The sequence below is a fragment of the Bidens hawaiensis genome, unplaced genomic scaffold (assembly GCF_021521415.1).
Source record: "Bidens hawaiensis isolate Kalapana, Puna unplaced genomic scaffold, B.hawaiensis_p1.1 tig00005189_1, whole genome shotgun sequence".
Classification (NCBI taxonomy): Eukaryota; Viridiplantae; Streptophyta; class Magnoliopsida; order Asterales; family Asteraceae; genus Bidens; species Bidens hawaiensis.
The window spans coordinates 1,587,617-1,601,262 of record NW_027491334.1 but is presented as its reverse complement, the minus strand read 5'-3'; the positions used below and the strand labels follow the sequence as shown (position 1 = coordinate 1,601,262).

At 34.1% G+C, this 13,646-nt stretch overlaps 1 protein-coding gene across 1 annotated transcript; it reads left to right on the top strand.

Annotated features, from left to right (window-relative positions):
- Positions 1–3,899: 3,899 nt before the first annotated feature.
- LOC143629351 (ABC transporter A family member 2-like) lies at positions 3,900–11,760 on the top strand. The gene is made up of 16 exons (XM_077098650.1): positions 3,900–4,276; positions 4,957–5,188; positions 5,261–5,430; positions 6,092–6,277; positions 6,366–6,461; positions 7,105–7,305; positions 7,414–7,573; positions 8,409–8,635; positions 8,696–8,813; positions 8,887–8,963; positions 9,579–9,668; positions 9,790–9,933; positions 10,018–10,293; positions 10,380–10,460; positions 10,532–10,708; positions 11,445–11,760. Exons 1-16 carry the CDS (start codon positions 3,908–3,910, stop codon positions 11,694–11,696), a joined length of 2,856 nt encoding a protein of 951 aa, XP_076954765.1. The 5' UTR covers positions 3,900–3,907; the 3' UTR covers positions 11,697–11,760.
- Positions 11,761–13,646: the final 1,886 nt, after the last annotated feature.

The window sequence follows — 13,646 nt, the reverse complement described above, 5'->3', positions numbered from 1 at the left end:
ATCCGCATCACATGTAAAGTCCTGATTATGTCACGCCATCAATTTTTTTCTTCTTTTTTATGTAATGTTAGTTGTTACGTAACGAACCTAACCGAAGTTTTTGTTATGTTACTTTTTACATAATGAACCTAATCGATATCGCCGATTTTGCTTCGGCCCGCTGTTGCAACGCGTGGGTTTAATCGGCCGAATAAACATTGTTTTAAATATGTTATTTTTTTATCATAAGTTATATAAGTGTCATTAGACTCATTACTGTTATAGGTGTTTACCAATTTATTTGTTCAATTTACTTCCAGTATCGTAACGAACATAACTAGCATCGATGATTTGACCTTGCTTTTATCAAAAATTGTACGTGTACAAGTGAATAATATTTTTGGCCCTTTAGATATTATATTTTGAATTTTGTGTTTTGTGTGCACGTGAGTTTGTTTGTTAGTTTGTTACCAAATTGTATTTTTAATTTTTTTTATAATAAGTTTTTGACAAAATGACAAGATACGTCCTTTACATTTCACCTGATTTTCATTAGACGTCCTTTAATGAAAGAAATAGCAAAAGGCATACGTCATGTTTCAAATTCCTTTCACGTTACATCCTTTGTCAATAACCCAGTTAAATTTTTTTGTTAAATATAGTCATGTGCAAGGCACACGAGAGTAAATTCGTCTTTCTACACCTTAAAGGACTATTTGTGTAGATTACTTAAAATTTGGGCCATCATGAAAATATTAAAGAAAATAAAAATTAATAAATATCTAATATATATATATATATAAAGGGTAAGGATCCTAAAAGAACAATTGGCAAATTGAGAACTTTGAGAACCATTTGAACCACTAAAAAAACCCTTTAAAAAAATATTAAAAAAATTATAAAACAAACAAAACAGAAAATTTTTAAAAAGTAAAAAAACTAAAATTCTTATATTTCATTCTGGTTTCATTAAAAAAAACCGAATTTTTTTTTTCTTTTTAATTCGTATTATACCTATACACATATGTATACTTTTATTTAATCTCTAGTTACGTAATATACACATATGTATATTATCATTTACCTTAAAATATACATATGTGTATAGGAAAAAACATGTGTGTACATATTATACATATATGCATAATAAAAAAAACCAATTTTTTTTCTTTTTAATTCGTATTATACCTATACACATATGTATACTTTCATTTAATCTCTAGTTATGTAATGTACACATATGTACATTATCATTTACCTTAAATTATACATATGTGTATAGAAAAAAAACCTGTGTGTACATATTATACATATATGTATATGTATAATTTAGCTAAACCGAGAATTTTTTTTTATGTTTTTTTTTAGAAACCGGGATGATAAATAAGAATTTTGGTTTTTCTACTTTTTTTATTTTTGTGTTTTTTTTTGTTTTATGATTTTTTTTATTTTTGGGTTTTTTTGTGGTCCAAAATGGTTCTCATAGTTCTTAATTCCCAAAAAGTTCTCACATGATCCTGATCCTATATATATATTTCTCTCTCATATCCTCTCTCTCTCTCCTCCCTCTCTCTCACACTCTGCAACTACCACAGCGGTTGTGGTCGTTGTGCCACCACCACGACCACCGGTCGCCACTACCAGCGGCAGCCACCACCACCTCCGGTCGCCACTACCATCGCCGTTGACACCCATACGATCCTCTAAGTCTTGTCATTAAGTCGCTGACACCCCTCCGGCGACCTCGAGAAGCGCATAGCCACATAAAACCACCATCACCACCGTGCTCCCACCACCACCAGACCCTCTCTATCAGTTGCCGCCACCACCACCTCTTTCCTTCCATTGGAAACCCAACCCCAAATTCAGTCCATGCCGGAACCCTAACCCCAAGTTCAGTCCCCCGGTAACCACAATCTCTGCAATAGTCAATTAAAATTACCGGTGACTTCTTTGCCTACCACTCCACATGCAACTTTCGATTAAAACCCTATAAACTATCAATTTCTCTTCAAATCGAAATTCGCCCAAACCCGTATAAAAATGTATTTGAAATTTGGTTTAGGGTTTCATCACACACATGAAAAGACAGGCACCGATACCATATCTGAACTCGCCGTATGCGACAGCCGAAGGTAGCCGGCGGAGGGACTGTTGGAGGCGGTAGCCGGCAACTTCACACCCAAAACTCTACCACCCGATTTCCATTGGTGCGGTCAAAATCCAGAAGAAAATATCCAACCCAGATCCAGATTGATCACCTCGATTTGGGGAAAATCAGAAATTAGGATTTTGTTTTTTAGATTTTTTGTTGTTTAAGGTTTGATGAATATGGGAGGAGAGACAGTGGCTGTTAGTGAAGAAACGGTTAGTGAAGAAACGGCCGGTGGCAATCGTAGTGGTGGTGGTGACGACGATTGGTGAAGAAACGGAGTTGTGGTGGGGGTAGGGGTGTGTTGGCAGAGGTTAATAGAGAGAGAGAGAGAGAGAGAGAGATGTGTCAGACGTTGGTCGTTTGTGGTGGTAGTTCGATGGTGAGGGAGAATAAGAGAAGAAGAGGGAGAAAAAGAGGAAAAAAGGAACTCTTTAGTTTAATTACATAAATAGTTCTTAAAGAGGTAAAATGAACACACTGCCCTCATGTGCAAGGCACATGACTAGATTTAACAAAAAAAATTAACTGAGTTAGTGCCAAATGACGTAACATGAAAGGAATTTGAAACATGATGTATACCTTTTGCTATTTCTTTAATTAAAGAACGTCTAATGAAAATCGGGTCACACGTAAATAACGTCTTTTACCCATTTTTTTGTAAGTTTTTTATGTTTTGAAAATCTATCATTACCCGTGTCGTAATTTAAGCATCCTAATAGTGTTCGAACGTGTGGTCACAAATGGCACAACCATAATTAATTTGACCGAGCATTTTGGCACTCGTTGACCATACTTGCTTCACATATTTTGAATTTTCATATTCGTTTTTTTATGTTTTGAGCTATACAAATTGTTGACCGCATATTTTTATATTCCTAACGTACCCTTGTTGTTTTTCCACACAATTCCTAAAATGCCCTTTTCACATTTTGGCACGGGTTGACCATAGTTCCTTCACATACAAGTAATTGTTATCAATTCTTTCTATATGAAAAAAAATAAAATGTAAATTAGTGGAAACAATCGGGGTGTAACATATCGTGTTAACGGGTTATTTCTTTTCATGTTCCCATGAATATGACTCGTTAACTTTATTTAAGTAACTTATACAGATTCGGCTAAACCTTTTATCTAATCATGTCAAATAAGTTGACAAATAAAAACTAACTTGAAACGTGTTTGATAAGAAAACGACTAATTAACGCAACCTATTTATTAAAAATAACTAAAAAATATATGTTTTATTTGTTAAAAACAACTAAAAAAAATATGTTTAATTTTGTTTAATTTCACAACATATGTGTTTTCGACTATTTAGCGTTTGAATATCTTTTCTACTTATGGCTAATAACAACCATAATCAAAAAAATATTTTGCTTTATCGAGTTATGTAAGTTTATTATATAGTTATTTGCGTAACGAGTAAAAAAGAATATTTTGCTTATATGCTTTATTGTAGTAGCTTTATTTTATTTTACACTTATTTTTATGTTATTTTTTTAAATACTCGAAACCTGATTAACTCAAAAAAAAAAAAACTACAATCCCGATTAACTAAAAAGAACAAAACCTAAACCCGAATAACCCAAATAAAAAAAAGATCGAGAGATTTGAGATAGGTTTAGTGTCCAAATTTAAAAGTTGAATGCAAACACTTATACAGTGGCACACATGGTAATTTCTATATAAAGCAGTGGCATTCGTAACCAATTCCCCCCCTCAAAAACTCTCATTTCCTCCAACACACAGACTGCAGAATTATAGATAGATGAAATGGAATCACAGAAGGGATTGAAGCTTCTAATCCAGCAATACAAGGCGTTATTCAGTAAAAACTTGCTACTCGCATGGCGGAACAAGCGAGCTACGTTCCTACAACTGTTCTCTTCAGTTTTCTTCATATTTCTGCTTTACATCATCCAGAAAGCAATCGAAGCTCGGTTCGGGTCTTCGACCGCCTTCGAGAGCATACGCGATCCTCAGCCGCTCGTCGATCCTCCGATCCCGCCCTGTGAGGATAAGTATTACGCCAAGCTTCCGTGCTTCGACTTTGTCTGGAGTGGGAGTGACAGCAACAGGATTCGAGCGATTGTGGATCGAATTCGGGCCAATAATCCTGGAAGGCCTATTCCTTCTAACAAGGTTTTAAATATAATATATTCCTGCCAGATGCTTTGCGTATTCAATGCTTCTGCTAAATTCAATTTTTATTTTAGGAATTCATTCTCAAAAATAAAATAAAATAAAATACTAAGGGGGTGCTTTTAATAAGTCGGATATTCTGTTCCTTTTGCACTTGCACCCAAACACCCCTTAAAAAAATGTTTATGGATGGTATTTTAATTTCTTTACTTCTGTAAACAAGCCTAACCAAATCGAAAGTAGCCTTGTTCATGTTTGTTTGTTTAGCATTAAAATTGTTAACAAACGGTTCATGAACGCTAACCGAACGGAAAATCTTGTTCGTGTTCATTTGTTAAGGAGTTGAGCTTGTTCACGAACGCAAACGAACATGCACTATTTAAGAGAAAAAGACAACATTCTTAATCCAAAACATTAAAATAAGCAAATTAAAAAAAAAATAAAAGAAGCTATAGGTACCATGACAAGAAGCCACAAAGTATGCAACTAGCACTTAGGAGTCTTCATATGAGATACTCTATGCATTTGATATCATTAACAAAAAGGGTAAAACAGTTTTATTCTATTGGTTATGGGAATTACCAAAAGGTGAATATTAGATTCATAATTCTCTGGAAACTGGAAAACATTTCTTGTTAAAATAATCATTAGTGAACCATGATCTTGTGAAATGTGAATAGGTCTTACCATTTAGAACAAAGAATGACGTGGATGCGTGGCTTTTTGCAAATCCTATGTTCTGTCCTGCAGCTCTGCATTTTGTAGAGAGAAATTCAACTGTAATCAGTTACGGCTTACAAACGAATTCTACACCCATTGCAAAAAGAGGAAATTTTGAAGATCCAACATTCAAATTCCAAATTCCACTCCAAATTGCTGCTGAACGTGAAATTGCTAGGTCTTTAATTGGAGGTATAATATGTATATACAATCCCTATTTATTCATTATTACGAATATCTGAACGACATTTTAAAATGTAACAGATCCTGGCTTCAGTTGGGTTGTGAATCTGAAGGAATTTGCACATCCGGTAGTTGAAACGTTCTCTTCTGTGGGGACCGTTGGACCGAGTTTCTTTCTGGCAATTGCAATGTTTGGTTTTGTGTTACAAATTAGTTCTTTGATTGTTGAGAAAGAACTCAAGCTTCGACAGGTTCTGAATTGTTATTTATTTTAACTTTATGTTAATGTTGTTTACATATAAAGTAAATTACACAATCTTCCTTTAAGTATACTTATTTGAAAAGTTCTCAGGCTCTCAGTCCTTTAGACTTATTGGTGTTAATGGGCCGATCACGATATCTCTAAGTTTAATGAGCCTAGAACGAGCTTACGTGATGTCGGGCTTGGCTCGTTTACACCCATAAAATGATTAATAATTTGTTTGAAAATAAAAAAGAAGGAGAAAAGTGAATAATTTATCAAACAAACAGAAATAAATAAATAAATAATAAATATATTTTAAAAAAAGTATTTTATGAAAAAATAAGTTGATTAATTAATAAAAATTTTAAAAGAGTTATCAATAAAAGTGATAACAAGAATAAAAAAAAGAAAGAAACAAAATAGAAAAGGAAGATAATTGTGGAAATTACTTGTTTTGTCCTTTGAACTGTAAGGGCAAAATAGTCATTTTTTTGAAAAACCTAAAAGCATAACAACTTTTCAAATAAAGGACTTTCTTTGTAATTACCTTAGTTTAAGGACAGAATCTTGAATTCTAGGTATACTTAAAAGGACAATTTGTGTAATTTACTCTCATATATATATGAATGAGTTTCTCATAATTGTGCATGGTTTTCTTTTCTTTATAGGCAATGGCTATGATGGGCCTTTATGATACAGCTTATTGGTTATCATGGCTTACATGGGAAGGAATTATCACCCTACTTTCATCTCTGTTCACAATTCTCTTTGGAATGATGTTTCAGTTTGATTTCTTCTTGCACAACAGCTTTGCAGTTGTGTTTTTTGTGTTCTTTCTTTTCCAATTGAACATGGTTAGATTTTTTGCTTTTCTTAGTTTATATTTTAGTAAAATTGTTCGGTGTGTTTGTTGGATAATCATTTTCTAGCTTTCGCTGTCAGGTTGGTTTTGCGTTTATGTTTTCATCATTCATCAGCAAGTCTACTTCATCTACGGCTGTCGGTTTCTCTGTATATATAGTTGGCTTTTTGACACAAGTAATTTTGCTTTTTTATTATGTTACCAAAAGTTAGATGATGCGGTTCGACCCTTTTGACTTTAAATGGGTTAATTTGAGATTGCGTTTTCTTTTCTTTTCAAATTGGTTATATAAGAAAATCAGCTAAAAGGAAGACAGACTAAATGTGCCAAAAACAGGTTGAAAGTAGCTCACGGGTTGATGGGTCCAACCCGAAAATCGTGTTAGACACGTGAACTCAAACACGACACGAATATTCATGGGTTGACCTGGCACGCCTTGTTTGTCCCAAAGGTTGAACATGGCAAATTTTTTTCAGTTTTAAATTTTAGCATAAGATACCCTACCAATTTAATTTATTGGATAAACACATTTTCAAAAAATAAAATAAAAAATAAATCCATTAAACAGGTCAACCCGAGAACCCTCTGGGTTGACCCGGACCCGCTTATACCAAACCCATTATAATTATATTGTTTTCTGATTATTGTTAATGCATTAACTACCCACAAAATATGGAAGATTGTTGACTGGTCAACCCAACTTAATATGGCCCATTTTGACCCGTTCTGGCCCAAACCTGTTTCGACTTTTGACCCAGCGTGTCTGATCTACGGATGTTGCCACCTCAGCAAAATTCTACTAACTTCACATTTTGGCAGATTGTTGCCGCATTTGGATTTCCTTACAGTGACAACTACTCTGACACATACAGGGCAATATGGTCTTTTTACCCACCTAATCTTCTTGCTAAAGCCCTTCAATTGCTTTCTGATGCCACTTCCACTCCTCAAGACCCGGGTATCAGCTGGGCCAGTAAAGGGAAGTGTGCACCGAATGACACTGACTGTTTGATAACATTGGTATGTATTTATATGGCTTTTTATGTGCGCATATTCTGTCTTTTAAAGCTGCCATAATATTTTCTTATTTGAAGCTGACCCATTTTATATATATTGTCTTTTTGGTAGAACGATATCTATATATGGCTCTTAGCAACATTTGTTTTGTGGGTTGCTTTGGCAATCTACTTTGATAATATATTCCCCAACTCATCAGGCGTTAGAAAACCAGCTTTTTACTTTTTGAACCCTGGATACTGGTCAGGTAAAGGTGGAAATCGGGTCAAAGGTAACTGAGTGAACCATTGATTTTATATATTCTTTGTGCTAGGCTTGTAAATGAACCGAACGAACATAAACAAAGCATGTTCGGATTCGTTTGTTTAAAGTTAAACAAACGAATGGTCGAACTGGAACATTTAAATGAATGGGGTTTTCTTGTTAATGTTCTTCCGTTAAGTAAATGGATGTGTTCGTATTTGTTTATGTTTGTTTGTTAACAATATAAACGAATGGGATTTCCTTGTTCATGTTTGTTTAGAAAATGAACATGCCTGTTTATGTTTGTTCGTTAACAATTAAATGAATGGGGCTTTCTTGTTCATTAATTTTTTGTTCGTTAAGAAAATGAACATGTTAACATTCGTTTATCTTCGTTCGTTAGCAATATAAATGAATGGTTCACAAACATAAATGAACGAATATAACTGAATGTAGATGAGCGAACATAAATGAGCTAAAGCCCATTAAATGTAAGTGTAAGCAACATAAACGAATATATTAAACAACCGAATTTAATGAATATATTAACGAACAAACTTAAGAAAATCATATTAATATATTAACAAGGATAAACGAACAAACGTAAACTAATAAACATAAATTAGCGTAAGCGAAAGTAAACAAACGTTCACAAACATAAATGAACGAACGAGACATCTGTTCATTTTTGCTTGTTTAGATAAATGAACAACTCTTTTGAATATGTTCATTCGTTTATACGTAAACAAATTTCCTGCTGAACGATTCACGAACAGTTTGCTAAACGTTCAGTTTGTTTACCAATAAACATTGCAACCGCACAAAGTTTTCACTAACTCGTTTTTAATCCATGTTTCTTTAAGAGGGTGGGATATGTAGTTGCATGCGCTCTCCTCCACCATTGGATCAAACGTCTCCAGATGATGAGGATGTACTTGAAGAGGAAAACATTGTTAAACAACAACATAGAGAAGGTGTTGTAGACCCAAATCTTGCAGTTCAAATACATGGTCTTGTGAAAGTATATCCAGGAAGAACTAACATTGGTTGCTTCAGTTGCAAGAAAACTGCACCTTATTATGCACTTAAGGTAGATAATTAACCTAAGTTTTTTTTAGTTTTCAAGTTGTAACAATAAAGTTATATTCAGGGTTTGTGGGTGAACTTCCCAAAGGATCAACTCTTTTGCCTTTTAGGACCGAATGGAGCCGGAAAAACCACTGCAATCAATTGCTTAACTGGCATCACACCAGTCACTGAAGGAGATGGTAATAATATGTTTTTTTAGTTTGTTTTTAATGAGAATATATTAATTTAAAATTTTAAGTGTTTTATTAACAGCTCTCATATATGGGCATTCCATCCGAAGCTCTGTTGGCATGTCAAATACCCAGAAAATGATAGGTGTTTGCCCCCAGGTTTGTTACCTTTTTGCACCATTCCGTTGTTAACGCAGTTATTAGTTGGGATTTGGGATTAAAGGTACGCTTGGTAGTTGGCTCGTGGAAATTTTTTGAAGGAAGGCTCTGGATTTTGGAATTTAAGTTTTTCGAAAGAAATTGGATTTTATGGGAATTGGAGTCTATAAAAACTTTTTCAATTTTAGGGTGCATTTGGTTTACAAGTATTTTTGAGGGAATAGGTATCTATCACCTTTATCAGTATCGGCACGCTGCAGAATCAGAACATAAGCAGCACCGGATGCTAACGTGGCGCCGGAGCGTAATCCAGTGTCGGAACGCATTGGTAATAGACTGTATCAGTGTCACCGTATTGGGACCGAAACGCATCAATGCATTTATTTTGGATGAAATTCTTCACATTACGGAAGGATTATTGAAATCCTTTAAATGAAGGAATTTGATGGAATTAATTCTAATTCCAATTCCAATTCATTTGACAACCAAACGTTATGGTTGGTCATGAAATTCCTATTCCAACAAATTCTGTGAACCAAACACATCATGAGAGGGAACTTAAATTCCAAGTCAATTGAAGGAAGCGCACCCTAATATTCTGTCTGTCGATTGCAGTTTGATATTCTTTGGGATGCACTATCTGGTCAAGAACATCTCTATCTATTTGCTAGTATCAAGGGTCTGCCCCCTTCTTCACTTAAAATGGTTTGTCCTAAAATATTGTTTAATTTAGATTTCACGCTAATCTGTTGAACAAATTAGAATGTATCCTCTATTGTGCTTTCAGAGTGTATTCAAATTTTATCACTATCCGACTGTTATACAGGTTGTGCAAAAATCATTGGCAGAGGTGCGACTTACCGAGTCAGCTCGAGTAAGAACTCGTAGCTACAGTGGAGGAATGAAGCGCCGACTCAGCGTTGCAATCGCTCTAATTGGGGAACCAAAGTTGGTCATCTTGGATGAACCGGTAAACAGAGTTGACTTTCTTATTCTTCAAGGCTTTCAACCATTTGACCCATTTCCCTGTTATTCATTGTTGTTTGACCCGTAGACTACTGGTATGGACCCGATAACTAGAAGACATGTTTGGGATATTATTGAAAATGCAAAGAAAGGTCGAGCCATTATTCTGACAACACATTCAATGGAAGAGGCTGATATTTTAAGTGATAGAATCGGAATCATGACAAAAGGTAGGCTTCGGTGCATTGGAAATTCAATCAGATTGAAGTCGAGATTTGGCACCGGTTACATTGCTAATGTAAGCTTCTCGGGGACCACTGCTGATGCCACCACTCATGAGGAAGTCAAAATGTTCTTTAAAGATGTATGTTGAGTACTAGTTACTATAACTTGTTTGAGATATGATTGTGTTATACATTCTAGTTATTGATTTGAGGATTGTTTTTGCAGCGGTTAGATGTTGTTCCGAAAGAGGAAAACAAATCGTTTCTCACTTTTGTTATCCCACATGACAAGGAGAGCCTACTAGCGGTAAGATTGCCATTTTATTTTTTTTAGTCTCGTTGTTAATTAATTAATGTTAAAAATGGTTATTCTATTAGAATTTTTTTGAGGAGTTGGAAAAAAGAGAGGAGGAATTTGGTATATCGGATATCCAGCTCAGCCTTACAACTCTTGAAGAAGTCTTTCTCAACATTGCAAAACAGGCTGAGTTTGAAAGTGCTGCAGCCGAAGGTAGATTCACCACGCTGACTTTGTCCTCTGGAACGTCTCTTCAAGTAAGTCGTTTTCCACTTCAAATTTCTATCTTCTTTCTTCCCTTTTTTAGAAATTTAGCTGGTTGTCTGGTTGGGTGGGTCGGGATGAGTTGATCATTAGTTCATTTTTTTAGCTTTGTAAATATTTAATGCATCGATTATGATTTAAAATGTATTATTATGATAATGATCTAAATATTTGATAGAAATACTAAGATTGAATGCTTAAATAATAGACCTAGCGACTAGGGTTGTAAACAAGACAAGCCGCTAGTGAGCTTGCCAGGATTCGTTCGCAACAATCTCAAATTGAGCCAACCACCGAGCCTAAACGAGATTGAGCATAAAAGTAAGCTCGTTTAATAAATGAGCTTGAGACCATGCTTCATCCACCATGCTTGTCAAACGAGCCTAATATCTTTATAAATATGATAATTGTTGTGTAATATAATAGATATATATTACATAATTAAACTAGTTATATTATACATATACTTATGATGAAATAACTACGTAATTAATATAACATATACTGCATACAATTATACAATTAATATAACATATACGATATACAATTATACTCGAGCTCTGCCCATTTGAAGCGTTCCCTTTTAAGCAAAGTCTTTTGTTCAATCCATTTGAGATAAAAACATAACCCAAATCAACCAGTTTATTAATATACGGGTCAAAATCCCTACCCATGTAACATGACATGGTATACGACTATTGACATTGTTACGATTTAAAAAACACGCAGATACCAGTTGGGGCAAGATACATAGGAATTCCCGAAACAATTTCAACAGGAAATCCAAGAGGATACATGGTGGAGGTTTTATGGGAGCAAGATGATGCAGGTGCTCTCTGCATTTCAGGCCACTCAGATGAAACACCGATACCGCCTCATGTCCAGCTCAGCGATGTTCCTTCTAGGAGAAACTTCTTTGGTCGATCTGAGCCGGTTTGTGGAATTGTTATTGACACGAATGAAATTAATTCAACATCTTGAGTAATAGCTATATCTATAAGTTTATTGTTTGGTTTTTGTAGATTATTATAATCATGTTGTATTGTATTGTGTTGCATTTGCATTGTTTATACCTTTGTATTCTGGTTTCTATATATATATTTTTATCATTCTTACAGTATTGTAAATATAACAGTGATTATTAATGAAGACCACACTTCCCTCCCCTTTTATATAAAAAATACATAGTTAATTGTTTGGTATAGTTTTAAAAAATTACGAAAATAAATGTTTAATTTTTGTGGTGAATTTGAAAAGAGAAACATAGATTTGATTGATTTGAACACACCGAGATCAGTCACATCTATCTTTCGATAGTGGTGGTTGAAAGGCGATGGTTCAAAGGGCTTTGGCCTTATGATTGATGGTAATCTATAAACCAATATGATTCTATATAAAAGTGCTATTTAAAAAGCCTATATATAAAAACAGAATCAGGTTATTATATAAAGAAAAACAATAGGTTATAAAAATGAGAATTATGAGAAGGATTTGTGACAAGAAAAAAAAAACCTCTTAAAAAGAGAATAAAAACTAATAAAAAACAAAGAAAACAGCAATGTTTTTCCTGTCTTTCTCGTTCTAAAAAAGACAATGTTGAGTAAAAAATATTATTGTGTCTTTTTGTTTATCATTGTCTTTTTTTTCGTCATTGATTGTGTCTTTTTTTTCCTTAATATTGTGTTATATTACTCAACATTATGTTATATTTTTCTCGGTATGGTGTTATATTTTATGATATATTGTGTCTTTTTTTATTTATCATTGTATTTTTTGTTTATTTTCGTCATCGTATCTTTTTTCTCGACGTTGTGTCTTTTTCAGGGGTTTTTTTTTAACTCGAAAGGGGAAACATTTAATTTTATTTTTTGTTTTTTATTTATATTTTGAGTTATAATTTTTTTTTATTATTTTTTAAGAGTTTTTTGTGTAATCACAAATTATACTCGCACTTCTCATTTTTGTCTCCCTTTGTATTTTAATGTTTTCATATGAAAACAAACCAAAACTTTAAATTCGTCCGGCTCCTTCAGGGTACGTTTAAGGTTAATTTTAGGGGTCTTTATATAGGTATTTTTAAGCACAAAACCCCAAATTCATAGAAGTTTCTGGAATTTGAGGCCCATAGTGCCGCGCGACGGGCCCTTGCCTTTCTGGCCGCGCGGCGCCGCGTGTCAGGGGGTGGGGGTCTGGTCTGGTCCGGTTCAGTTTTGATGCGGTCCGATTCGTTTCCTAATCTTCCGGCTCTCCGGTTTAGCTTGTTTTTCGCCCTATTTTCGACATGATAGAAACCCGAAACCTAAAATACATAATTATGTTAGTAGTATACAAATCTTACATAAAACCGAGAAAAATATTAAATAAAATATACATGGGAGTTATATATATTTAGCGTTATATCAAATATCCCCACATTTATCTTTTTTCGTCACTGAAAAAGTTTATTTGAAATGGAATCAAAATCGGAAAATAAGGTCTTAAAAACATATAGGTTATATTAATGCTTTGATAAACGCAAAAATCGCGATGGCTAATATTGTTGTCCACTTAAACCCAGCCACCAGTCTATCAAGTCCCCAAGCACATTTAGCAATTAAGTTTAAGTGATATAAAAAACCTATGGGTCTCACACTTTTAGAGTTAAGATCCACCTACCTCATCTCAAGCATAGTAAAGACAATTAAAAATTGAGTTGAAGCAAACTGGTTCAACATATTACCATAAGATAAGAACTCCTTAATGGTAAGAAGAAAATACACTTAGATGGAATTATAGATGATGTGTCAAGTGAGTTCGTACGAGCATGTTTCTAAATATTATTAGACTTTGTCCTATATATTCCTTAAGAAAATATTTATTAACTAAAAACTTTGAGTCCCAATAGTGTATCCTCAGAGTCGTCATCCCCTTGGTAACCGTAAACTCTCAGTC

What these genes read in the sequence shown, in the direction of transcription:
- LOC143629351 (XM_077098650.1), top strand. Translation starts at nt 3,908, where the DNA reads ATGGAATCACAGAAGGGATTGAAGCTTCTAATCCAGCAATACAAGGCG. An exon ending in GGCCTATTCCTTCTAACAAG is followed by an intron (nt 4,277 to 4,956) that starts GTTTTAAATATA and finishes AAATGTGAATAG; the next exon opens with GTCTTACCATTTAGAACAAA. An exon ending in TTCTTTTCCAATTGAACATG is followed by an intron (nt 6,278 to 6,365) that starts GTTAGATTTTTT and finishes TTTCGCTGTCAG; the next exon opens with GTTGGTTTTGCGTTTATGTT.